Here is a 13527-nt window from a genome sequence, read left to right as displayed (position 1 = left end):
TGGGACACCAGGATCAATGCAGCATGACTGTAGTATAGTGATGGAGACGGTGCTAGAATTTTCTCATATGTTAAATAAAATAATATGTTTATATGCTATGTAATGCTGCATTGCTTCTTTATACCCTATTTGACCTGTCTACAGACAGGTATGAGACTCTGGGGAAGTTGACACTCTTTCTGCTAGAGGATGGGCTTCCACGGGTGCAAGGAGGTGAGGCAGGACTGCTGGGCGTGGGATTGTGGTCCTCTTCAGTCATCATTCCTTACACTTGCTAACTCACTTCCGGTTTCTGCTGCCAAATTTTCAAAGTCACTAATGCACTTCTCCAGGCTTGCCTTGATAGATGCTGATCCACCCCATCATGTGCCTGTTACACTTGATCACTTTTCCTCACTCCTCACTTCAGTCTTGTCTACTTGACTTTTGCAAACCTGTCTGCCACCTATGGCTTGACAGCAGTAGTGTTAACTGAAGCCTGATCTTAGTGCCTCACTAGAAGCTGCTGTGAATCATGATACTTTTCTTTTCTGTAGTCTTTGCCCCATTAGGCCCCATCTGATCCACATTACCTCCATCATAGAGATTTATTGATCATTGCTGCTTGTTGTTGTACATGTGCTCCTTTAGAGAGGGCCAGTTGTAAGTCTGTCGAAGTCTGTCCACTTGGTATGGGGATAGTTATTGTAGGTAGTGTTGAGGAGGTTCACACATCCCTAAATCTAGAAAATGGTGTTTCTGTACCTACACCAAGGGAAACATTCCTTATTTATGTGACTATATTTCTCTGCCTTGCTGCAGATACAAACTGTAATTAATCATTTTATCAGAAAGGCTTAACCACACTTCAAAGGTTAGCATGCCTAGGTGCATTTGATAACAAGATTTAAGGATTTCATCTGCCTTTGCAGGTGGAAAGATACAAAATTTTGAAAGATAGAACCTTAGTTCTTTATAAGAGTTAGATGCCTCTAATTTAGATAACTGTAATGGTACACAAAATGGCCCTTTAGCCACCTTGGACAATTTAAAGAAACCCTTGGTATGATGAGCCTCTCCTGAAGTCTACTGGGCCAAATGCCCTAACCAAATTCCAGCAACACTCTCCACTATGAGATAACATCTCTTATTGTCTGCATTAGGCACAGTTTATTCCAGGATAATGAAAATAATTCCCATCTTTCCTGCCAACTTCTAATGGGGAAACAAGGTCCTTGCCATCATCATTATCGATACAGGACATCATCATAATAATGTGCTTCCTCCATTTTTATTCCAGAAATATTCCTGTGCTATGGAAGGAAGTAGAACCTTATCAGGAAGATGTGTCTTTTGGTTGGAAGAGACAAAGTTGGACAGTTCCCTTAGACTGAACAGATCACTCCTCTGCACTCAGCCACTGCTTTTCAAGGAAAAGGCATGTTCTAGGAGCTGCCTTTGATAAGAACACCTCTACCAAATCTTTTTGGTTTTGTCACCTACAGCTTGTATGCCTGTCTTTTGAAAGGATTGGTTCCTCTTACATAGAAAGAATAAAACTACCTATAGCTAGAGAGTAGTTATCAGTTTCTACTTAAATCTGGCACTATGTTTCTGTCAAGGACTTCCCCACATTTTTCCAGTTTGTTGACTTGTGCTTTACCTTCCTATGAGTTTCTTTTTCTTTTTGAAATATGTCTTGTTTCTTCATAGCCTCCTGTTAAAGGCATTAGATGTGAGAAACAAGGTGATAATTTCTGTGAATATTTTGTTAGCCTCTTTGTGTGCTAAAAAATAAATGACACTGTATTATATATTAACAATTCAAGAATTGAGGATTTTTCAAAACTAATCTATTTCTATTTGTCAATACTTAGTTTCATTTTGTAATATAAAGTTCATCTGCATTAATATTTTCTGGGACTGGAATCACACTAAGACAAGTACAATGTCAGCCACCTTATATAACTGACCACAGCATCTCAGGAACTATGCAAGAATGCTTGAACCTTCCTAGGACTCATTGGACACAACCTCTGACCAAAAGATCATGTGAATGTGTCATTCCAGTCAAGTGAGTACACATATAAGTGTTTTGCAGTGTTGAACCAAGTCTTCATAGAAGCCCAGGAAACTTGGCTACATTGGTGAATTTTTTAGCCTCATTTGAGGAAAGAAAACAGTACTGTGTATCAAAAAAGTGCAAATAAAAATGACAGACTAGCTAAGAAGTTCAGGTAAAATTCCATTCCACATTTCTTTGCTTTTAACTGCAGAAGTAATCTTGACAACAGTTTATTAAATCATATTAATCCATATTTTGAGTATACCTTGGAAGATTAATCTTTCAGGAAAGCCTATGTTTTATAATTTTCTAAGCAGAAGGCATATTTTATGCTTTTTTAAATGAAGCTTTTATTTTGAAGTGTAGCCATATACATTATTATTGACCTGAAAATTTTATTGTAACCAGATGAGCAAAAGCACTTCATTGAGCTATCAAATCAGCCAATACTGAAATTATAACATTGTATAGAACTCATTTTTATAGTGCTATTTGCCAAAATGGAATTTTATTCTCTCTTTGAGAAGAAAATATTTTATTTACATTAATATACCTATGACCTATAAATGAATGACATGTTTTTTTTTTTAAAGAGAGAGAGAAAGAGAGAGAGAGAGAACTTTTTAATATTTATTTTCTAGTTTTTGGCAGACACAACATCTTTGTTTGTATGTGGTGCTGAGAATCGAACCCGGGCAGTACACATGCCAGGCAAGCGTGCTACCGCTTGAGCCACATCCCCAGCCCAAATGACATGATTTTTAAAACTCATGTAAAGGTAGAATTGTATGAAATCTGTGAACAAAGAGGGTCTCTGCTCCCAAATGCTCTGCCCCTCCACTGTTCCTTTCTATCTTTAGTGATGAGATGGTGCAGAAGAGAGAAGGGTCCTGAAGGGAGAGAATAGTAGATGGCAGTTCAAGGGAACATATGTGGAGTAGAGTAATTATAGATTAGAGATGGAGAAGTCTCACATTAACATTTTTCACTTTTAACATTTCTGAAATTGAGGTATGTCTTAAAATCATTGGCTTGTCAAAGTTTAATGCTAGTATTTTGTCTTTCTTAGTGGTACATTAAATAATGATGAACAAGTGCAATTGATGGCATTTTTGAACAGCTCTGTGAGCTATTCCTTTCATTTTTCAGGAAAATAAAATTAACACAAAAGGGTGGAGGGGGGAGATAGTAGAGGAGACGAGAGAAAGAAGAGAGAAAGACATAGGAAAAAATGTGGCTGCTGCGTATTAAAATTATCTAGGGAGGTCATAAAAATGCCACTACTTACTTCTTTCCTCACAGTGCAGTTCTAGCACAGTCTTTGGGAGTAGGCCCAGTTATTTTTTAAAAGCTCCCATGTAATTCTGATTATTTACCAGAGTTTCAAAACAAAACACCATATTAAGGAAATTGATGGACTCAGGAAAGAGCTCTTATCTCAGAGGAGTCCTTGATGGAGAAATCATTTCTACCATGTAGTTGTGAGGATTTCTTAGTATCAAAGTATATTGAAAATCCTAACTGAACTAGTCATGATATAACTGCTATTACTGATTAAACAAGTAAAGAGAACAAGAGTTATTCAAGGCATAATTAACAATTTGACTCATATTCAGCTGATTTAAAAATGTGTGGTATTGAATCATCTGGAAATATTTAACAAATATTGTGTCCTTCAGCTGTACTGTAGTCTTCCTAAGCACAGGTGTCTGTATTTTTCTTCTTTATATTCCCCATTACATCTATGATAGTATTTGACACTATTTGACCTAAGTATAGCACTGTAGTTAAGTCTGTACTTCAGATAATGCAATCTTTCCAGAAGACTTTTTCTATACATTTATCAGTCACTTTTGCTATTTTATAAGGTTTTCTCTTATTTTAAGTGTTGTCACTAAAGCTAGATAGCATCTTTTAATGAAGGTCTAACTAAAACAAACTGCAGATTGAATATCCTTAATCTGAAAATGTGAAATCCAAAATGGTTTGGGGGGAAGTTATAATTTGTGGACTTTAGGGCTAGGGGACTCAACTGGTAAAGCCTATGAAAATATTCCAGAATCCAGGAAAATTAGAAATTGGAAGCAATTTTGGATAAGGAATACTCAACCAGTGTTATAGTACTATAACTTCCCTGTCCTTTTTCTTTTATTATTGCAACACAGCATTACTGTGTATGCTATAGAAGCAGCACTTGTTTGTATAAATCTATTTATTTTTGCCCATGCCTGTTATTTTTGAAAGCAACTTTGGGAATAGAATAGAAAAATGTCTCTTTATACAACATCATGTCCACATTTGTATTTAAGAGGTTTTATTATTAATTTTAATTATACATGTTGATAGAAAAAAAACAGAAGATTATAGTCTGAAGTGCTTTATGAATATTAAAATATACAAATATGGTATCTATTTTATTTTTTAGTATTTATTTTTTAGTTGTAGGTTGGACACAATATCTTTATTTCACTTATTTTTTTTTATGTGATGCTGAGGATCAAACCCAGGGTCTCGCATGTGCGAGGCAAGCGCTTTACTGCTGAGCCACAACCTAAGCCCAAATGTGGTATTTAAAATGCTCCTTTATTTACTAGTTTTTTGTTGTTGTTGTTTTAATCAAAAGTCGTACAGCTTTCAAAAACTGATAGGACCATCCAGACTCCTTCACACATTTTGTACCTTAGTTAACAACTTTCTGCTCTGCACAACTAGTCTTATCATTCACAGACACTCTGGGTAACATTACAGCTTAATCTTTTATACAGGAATCCCCTTTTTTGTATACAATCGCTTTTTCTCCCTATTCATGTGAAGAAGTTGAGGGGCAGTATTATGGGTGAGGATTTTGAGTTGTTTTCCTGATACTGAGTCTTAACCTCCAATTAAGGTTTTTAGTTTTGATTTTAACTTGAGAATTCTCAGCACATTTGTCATATTTGTAATTTGAACATAATTATAAGAAAACATGTATAAACAGATAACTTTAGGATATATATATCTGATATTAGTTGTCTTTGAGGTAAATAATCACACGCTAACTAACCTTGTAAATTTGTTTACTGAAATCTAAGCATAAACTTTATTTCTAAAATTCCTGAAGGCAAATAGAAATCAGAACATCAGTTCGCAAATTTGAATCTTTTCACCTGTTTAATAATATAGGAATAAGAAGTTTGCCAAACTGGTTTGTTAAGATGCCAGGTGGCATAACCCTGTGACCCACAGGCAGAAAACTATTAGGAAAATGGTTTAAATGAGAAGAAAGGAGACTGCTAGGAATATTAAAAATGTTTTACCTTTTAGATGCACTTGTTCTGTGGAAATACTTCTTCTGTCCTGGAATGATGTAAATAAGAGAAGAGTCACTTTAAAAGTCTGAAGGATCTATCCAAAGTCTTGGTTACTAGCCCATAGAACTGTGTTTTAGCTAGAGTTTGAAGTGCTCTTAAAGGCCTCTCCATACTGGATCCCGAGTGGTCTGTGGAAATGAATGCCTATAACTTCCTGATGCCTAAGGACTTCCTAACATGTCTGATCTCATTACTTACATGCCAGTGCTAATAAGCACCCTTCCTGCTTGCTTACTAGTTTAACTCAAACAAATTAAGGATGTCCTTTAAAAAATATCATGTAAAAAGGGCCACTTGGTTATTTCTCTTCAGTTCTTGAGCATAGAATGTATCTCAAATTAATATGTAGAGTAGGAAGGTCCAGTTTGGGGAAGTTAGAATATTTTCAAGTCTTGGGCAGCTTCTTAACTTTTTTTTTTTAACTTTTTTTTAGTTATTGATGGACACAATTCCTTCATTTTATTTATTTATTTTTTTTTAGTGTGGTTCTGAGGATCGAACTCAGTGCCTCACACATGTTAGGTGAGTGCTCTACTACTGAGCCACAACCTCAGCCCCAAGCTTCTTAACTTTTTATTGTTGTCCTTTGAAGAAACAGTTCTCTCTAATTTTTACCCAAGGAAATTTTACTTAAACCTAGGTCTTTTAGAAAATATTAGAAAAAGAAAACTAAACATTGATAAAATAATAAAATATTCCCAATTAAAGGGGAGGGCCAGGGTTTTTATTTATCATTCATAGGCACTAGAAGAGATGTCAGAAATTTCAGTAACTTCATTATATAGATGGTGAGACTCAGAGATGTGAAGTAACTTCTCCAAAGTAACACTGCTATTTAGTGACAGAATCCTAACTAGAAACTTACTAGTTCTTTTTATAGGATGTATTTGTGTACTTACCCTTTAAATTTTTCTCTCACGTTTTTCTCTGAAACTAGGTGGCAGGATATATATATAAATAAAACACCATTGCCCGTTTATACTTATTAGCTTCTCTTGGCTGTAAGTAGCAGAAACCAATTAGCAAACCAATCTGGTCCAAAAAGCAGTTAGGGTGGGAGAAGAATTTTGAAAGGATCCTAGAATTTTTCCCTAATCCAAAGAAGAGTTAAATGATCAGCCATGCCTAGGGAAAGAAAGATAAGAACAGTATTTCCAAGGTCTTCGGTAGGATGAACTTGTATGGCTTCTCTTCAGATTGCTAGCAAGACCATGTCCTTCCAGTGACTTGTGGTATGAGTCTCTTAGTTGAAAATTCCAAGTATGGCCATTGCTAAGGCTGTTCCCACCCCCTTCAGTGCCCTTCCTTCTCAACCCCACCACTACCACTTTATCTAAATCCTGCCTGGTTTTTAAGGTCCAACACAAACTTAGCTTTCTCCATCAAAGCTCTTCTTGATCCCCAACTAGACAGAATCTCTTTATGCGTGTCTTTAATCCCAGTGCCCTCTACATGTCTTGGTTTTATAACACTTGGAATCTCAACTTGTATTTTCCTTTGTACAGTAGAATCCTGTAGGTCATATGGAAGGACTAGAAGTTGGTCAGTTAAATTAACAGGTAAGAAATCATTTAAAAATTTTATCAAGCCAGATGCAGTGGTGCACACCTATAATCCCAGCTACTCAGAAGGCTGAGGCAGGAGGATCACAAGCCTGAGGCCAGCCTTGGCAACATAGCATTCTGTCTAAAATAAAATTTAAAAAAGACTGAGGATTTAGCTTAGTGATAGAGCATTTTTCTGTATGCGTGAGGTCTTGAATTCATTCCCCGCTTACCCCCACCCCCCACACACATATACAAAAGATATCAGTATGTTTTTCTACCTGCTTCAAATAGTTTAAAACTTATAAATGTACATTTAGCTGCTATGCACAGGTAAGATAAGGCATTTGTCTTGAACATAGGATGCTTATTGACCACCTGCTTTCTTTCTTCTGGATATCAAACCCATAATTTGGCTAGCTTTTGAGTTTGAGTTTCTTTCAAAAAAGGATTAAGAATTTAGACCCTGGGAAACAAGTGTGTATTTTATGTATGTGTGTGTGTGTGTATTTGATGCACAAATCCTGCTAGATTTATGTGCTTGTCTTCCAGTCTGCAGTTGTCTCACCCTTACCTAATTTAACAGTATTTTTTAACAACTTACCTTTAATCAGGTCTTACCAATGCATTCAGTCTAGTTTTCATAGAAACATCTTCCCCTTCTTAGACCCATTATTTGAGTTTATGTAATACATAATCAGATTGTGTAATTATAAAACTAGCGGCAACAAGTTCTAGCAGAGTTTGAGCAGAAGTGTGTGGGAGTACTAGAGATGAACCTGCTACCCACTAGTGTATAGTGAGTTGTGGGCATCTGTCACTGTATTTAATGGTGGGGAATTGAGAGCCTTTGCTAATCTGGAAGTTGATTAAATGGAGATGTATCAAAAGTGTTTCTGTTGTATTAAATATACCTGTCTCGTGATTACTTAGACCTATAGCACTCACAGTGTAGCTGGGAACTGCTAGATAGAGGGGTTCCTGTGATCCTTTCAAGGGGTCTATGAGATCAAAACTATTTTCATAATACCATTAAACCTTTTTGCCTTTTTCACTCTCATTCTCCAAAAATTTCTTATTTGCTAATGTGATATTGGTAGTTTAAACTACCAACTATTGGTAGTTAAAACTTACAAAAGTGAAAATTATTTTAGGATTTCTATACTTTAAAAAATGTAAATCTATTCATTTATGTATGTGGGGCTTTTTTGTAATTGACAAATAAAACTTGTATGCATTTATAGTCAACACGATGTTTTGATATGTGTATATGCCATGAAATGGTAATTAAAGCTATGTTTATTTAAGATATATGCTACAGAGAATAAATGTTTAAGAATGGCCATACTCAGCTATGCACTCCTTGAGGGCAAATGCCATGTTTTGCTTATCTTTGTTTCTTCTGATGTGCTTTGAATGATCTTTTACATAATAGGCACTCGGGAAATAGTTCATAAATGTGTGAGAATAAACTGGATTATTTTTCAAATATTTATGGTCTTTCAAATTGGTCCAACAAAGTAGTTTTAAGTAAGGTTCCTGTATTAATGAATGGGGTATATAATTAACAGCAGTGGTATGCAAGTGGGAGCTTTTAAAATAAAAGTTTCCCTTGAAACTTAAGCAATGTTTTGAAACAGAAGCATAGCATGGTTTAGTGAAAAAAATATGAGAATCTGTTCCTGTAGGTTTTAGAAAGTATGTGTTGGCTTTTAAAAAAGAGCAGGCAAATCACACTTAGGGGCTATATCATAAGTAAATGGGCCTTTTAAGTTTATATAAGGGGAGAAGGGGCAAGGAAAGCAAACAGATGTGAGGTTATTTAAGAACATCCAGTTGGTCAGAAAATTCATGGCTGATGATTAAGGCTTTCCTCTTTACTTGAGTAGCAGTTGGAAGCTAGCTAAGATTTGAAAAGAAGATATGATGGACAGAAAATTATGGTTTGAGGAGATGAATTTTATTGCTTTACAGGAGTGACCTGTAAAGGTCTGATTAAAGAATATCGAGGAGAGTAGTGATCAAATTGAAATGGGCAGGTGCTTTGAACCTGCTTTCTACCTTTCAGGTGTCATACAGAGAAGGTTGGCTATAGAAAACTTGAACTAAAAATTAAATTCAGCCTGTCCACCTGGAGTAGATACTGCTGAATAAGTGGGGAGCATTTACAAGTGGTATTAAGAGATAGCTCTTTCAGTATTCAACATTAGTAAATACTTGGATTTGTGATTAAATTACTTTCAGCAGTGGTATTTTAAAATATTACTTTATGTCCCAATATTAGATTTTTTTCTCATAAATTTTATACACTTTTACATTAAAATTTTTCCCAATCTTGGTGATATTTTTTTATGCCTGAGACTTTTTCTTAATAGAACTTTCAGCTTCAGTGAAGAGACAAACTTGAATATAAGATTTGTTTTTGCTTTAAAAGAAAATTCAAATTTTAATCTTATTAAATTCACTCATGAGAGGAAATTATTTTTAAGTTTTTTAATTTAATACAAAAATTTGATGGCTTTTTAATTATTTCCTTCCGGGCATGTTTTGGTATAAGGTAGGCATGCTGCTGCTCGTCATTGCTTTCTCCAGCCATCTCATAGCCTGCACTTGAGATTTATTGCATATGTTGCCTTGAGAGACCCTGGAAATATTGAATACACACAGTGTATTAGCAATTAGTTTTTAGGAGCTATAGTACAGAATCCCTTGTATTTTGGAGACAAAAATCAAGAACAGTCCCTAGAGGAAAGACCTTTTAATAAAAATCACACAGGTGTAAATCTGTATGCATTCTACATTTCATTCAGTGCTGTCTCCTTCAGTGAATTGTATGTGTCTTGAAGACAGTTCTGTATCTTAATCATTGGTTTTACAATGCCTAGATGGTTCCCTTTGTGTGGTAAACATTTAGTTAATGTTGGTGGAATGAAAGAAGTCATTCATGCTAAAGTGATGAATCATAAATGCATTCCTGATTAGCCAGGGGATTTCCTGAATCTCTTCTTAAAACCCAGGTGAATTCTCATAGAAATATGATTGAACCAAAACTGTTTGTAACCATGGTCATACATTTCCAGGTTATAGTAAAGCTGGTGTCAGTGAGACATTCATATACATATTATATAATAGGTAAGGACTATCTTGTGACTGTATAAAAATGCTGATTGCCCATAGGTGCTAGCTCTTGTTTCCTTTTCCTGTTACCCCATGTGATTTTTTTTAGTTGTAGATGGACACAATACCTTTATTTATTTTATTTATTTTATTTTTATATTTTTATATGATGCTGAGAATTGAACCCAGTGCCTCATACATGTGAGGCAAGCACTCTGCCACTGAGCTACAATCCCAGCTCTGCCCCTATGTCAGGATCACTGTAAGCATTACTAGTGGTATAGGAAATTGCCTTTCTCTTTGGGCAAGTATTCATAACGGATTCACTTTTGACCACACTCAAATTTATAATTCTGCTGGGAAAAAGAAGTCAGAGCAACAGGCAGGCTAAACTGGTACACAATATAACCTAGGCAGTGACCCGCCCACTGTTACAGTATATTGCAGACCGGCCTTTCTAGACACAGCTCATTTTAGAATTTCATTTTATTTTCACATGGTGCACACATGCACCTATGTGCATGCGTGAGCGCGCACACACACACACACACACACCTTTGATATAGTGGTTTAGACTAGCAGTTTTTACACAAGTTACTTCTTTGTCAAAGATAATAGCCTCCCTGCCCTTCAAAAAGTTTTTATTTGATTTTATGCCCTTTTAAGTCACTTTATTTAGAAAGAACTAAGTTTATAAAAGCTGTTATTGGCAAGGGGCTACAGCAGCTCAAGAAACAAATGTGACATGAGTCAAGTTTCCTACTAGCTAAAATAAGGTTTTTCTCTATTCTAACTAGTGATACGGCTATAAACTTTATAGTTTCCCTGATTTTTACTGTGAATTATATTTGATTTTATATTACATCATTGAAAATGATGACTGTTATCTCTGAATACATTTTTTTCCCCTTTCATTCAAGATAAACTCTCACTGGAAGGAATAGTGGTACAAAGAGCCGAATGCCGACCTGCTGCCAGTGAAAACTACATGAGATTGAAGAGGTAGTGTTTTGTAACTTGAAATGATTCAATTTAAAATGTTTAGATTGCCTTCTGACTACATGAAAACCACAATTATTGTTGCAGATGTTTGCTTCAAAGACTGTTTGGTTTTAAAACCAAATAAGAGTGTTTTTGGTACTAGGGAACTTCCAGAACCTGGGTTGTTTGTTTGAGGTACTTTAAGCTACTGTGTTAATATATTATGGAATCAGAGTTTTTTTTCTCGTTGTCCTTTTAAATTCTGATTCTCTAAAGACATGTAATAAGTCTTTTGCACTATTTTATTTTCTAAGGCTATAATTTTCCTAGTATGTATGTATAGATATATACACATACACATATATACACACAGATAAATATATATATCTAGATACCATACTGTATAAAGCAAGTATAGTTGCTGAAGTATATAATTCATTTTTCTTCATCTATAGAGAACTTTTTTTTTAACAAACTTATGTACTGTTAAGAGATTTTGTTTCAGAATCCTTTCCCACAACTTTTGTGTGTATGTAGCATTTTGTAATTTATGTTTAAAGATGATGATTGCAGATTCTTAATATTTCGGGTATTAAGACTTTGAAATAGTTAACAATTTTCTAAACCCTGAAAAGTATTATATATACCTGCTTTGTAGTTTTATTTGTGGTATGTCAGTCCCATGATATTTGGAATTATAAGTTCACTTGTTTGTTTATTCAGCATTTACTGTCTACCAGGTGCTTTCTTAGTTAGGAGATGGAGAAACAGTAGTGCACCGAACAGCCAATAGTCTCTGCCCTGGCAGAGCCTCCACTTCAGTGGACTGAGCTGCACCATCTGTTTGGTGGTTGAGCATCCTGCTCAGTGGCAGCAGCAGCCTCTTGGATGTCAGCATTTTCATTTATGAAAGAGGATGGGTTGATGAACCTGATCATGTCTAAAATTTTACATCATCTTTTAAATTTCCCCCCTTTTCTCAATTAGATTGAACTGTGTCTCCTGGGAATGGCACAGAGAGACTGGTTTCTTATCTAATTATTCTTCTAATTTAAATGCTTTCCCAGAGCAAATGAAAAAGGATGACAATCAAAATGAAACATTTTATAACAGAAAATAGCTTTGGAAAACAAAATATGTTTCATTCTTTGTTTTGGAAAGTTTATCATATGATACTTTTTGAAGACTTGTCATCTTCAAATAACTACTGAAATAGGAAAAAACCCACAAAATGTGGTTACTGAGCTGCTTGCCAATATGTGTTTCTGTGATCTTCATTTCTTTTAAAGGGTTTCTAAAGATTTCTGATGATGACAGCAGGCAAATAACCTGCTGTGTTTGTAAAATGGCTGCTTTTTTCTTACTAAAATGGAAATGAAAATAATTCAGCCTTTTAAGTGTGCTAGAAGTCCAACCATTATATATTTTAGTCCTTCCTCAAAGTGACTTAGAAAAGGAAGCAGGGTGATTCAGGAGGTGATGACCATCTGAGTTTCATGAAGTAGATGATAGATGATGACATCAGTCTTGAAGGCTGAGATTTTTTTTAACCACATGAAAAAACAGGGGTAAAGAATATTTAATGTAGGGGCTGGGGATGTGGCTCAAGCGGTAGCGCGCTCGCCTTGCATGCGTGCGACCCGGGTTCGATCCTCAGCACCACATACCAACAAAGATGTTGTGTCCGCCGATAACTAAAAAATAAATATTAAAAATTCTCTCTCTCTCTCTCTCTCTCTCTCTCTCTCTCTCTCTCTCTCTCCCTCTCTCACTCTCTCTTTAAAAAAAAAAAAGAATATTTAATGTAAAACAACATGAAGGGGCTGCGGTTATGGCACAGTAGTAGAGTACTTGCCTTGCACATGTGAGGCACTGGGTTTGATCCTCAGCACCACATAAAAATGAATAAGCAAAATAAAGGTATTAAAAAAATAAAAATAAAACAACATGCAGACACAAAGACATGATATGAAGAATAATAGTTCAGGGATATGTGTCTTTGTGTAAATCTGGAATGCAGCATTTGTAAAAGACAACAGAAGCTTCAGCCCAGGTTTCTCTCTTGAATGCTAAACATGTATATGAAAACCTGGATGAATGTCCAATAAGCAGTTCAACTATGTCAGTAACCGAACTCCAGATCTGCCCCACCAAAACCTGATCACAAACAGTCTCTCATCTCAGATAATTCCAAGTCTGTCCTCTCATTTCCACAGTCAGAAAACCTTGGTCACATCTTGACTTCTCTCTTATCCCATTTTCAGTGTGTCAGAAAAATCTCATTGACTATACTTTCAAAATATTACACTTTGGAGTCTGGTAGTTTCTTACAACCCACAGGTGCTTCCATTATTTATCATGGATTACTACAGTCACCTTCACCAGAGTTTCTACTCCTCTCTTTGTCCCTCAATAGCCTATTCTCTGCGCAGTACTCAGAGGAGGATCAGTTGTTTAAAATCAGTCAGATCATGCCATTCCTCTCCTCATA

The 13527-nt window shown here is 35.6% G+C and overlaps 2 protein-coding genes across 3 annotated transcripts in view; one reads left to right on the top strand and one right to left on the bottom strand.

Moving 5' to 3' along the window:
- Kctd4 (potassium channel tetramerization domain containing 4) overlaps nt 1-13527 on the bottom strand; it is a 120535-nt gene that overhangs the window by 3280 nt on the left and 103728 nt on the right. For both annotated transcript variants that reach the window (XM_077795189.1, XM_026411964.2), the window contains one exon: nt 5341-5380. The gene's annotated coding sequence lies outside the window, so the exon portion shown is untranslated. The remainder of the gene's footprint in view (nt 1-5340; nt 5381-13527) is intronic.
- Nucleotides 1-13527, top strand: part of Gtf2f2 (general transcription factor IIF subunit 2) — a 148961-nt gene that overhangs the window by 78196 nt on the left and 57238 nt on the right. The window contains exon 5 of the mRNA XM_026411965.2: nt 10976-11057. Coding sequence (XP_026267750.1) covers nt 10976-11057 — 82 coding nt within the window. The remainder of the gene's footprint in view (nt 1-10975; nt 11058-13527) is intronic.

Source organism: Urocitellus parryii, chromosome 2, assembly GCF_045843805.1.
Source record: "Urocitellus parryii isolate mUroPar1 chromosome 2, mUroPar1.hap1, whole genome shotgun sequence".
NCBI lineage: Eukaryota > Metazoa > Chordata > Mammalia > Rodentia > Sciuridae > Urocitellus > Urocitellus parryii.
This window is presented reverse-complemented; position numbering and strand designations above follow the sequence as displayed.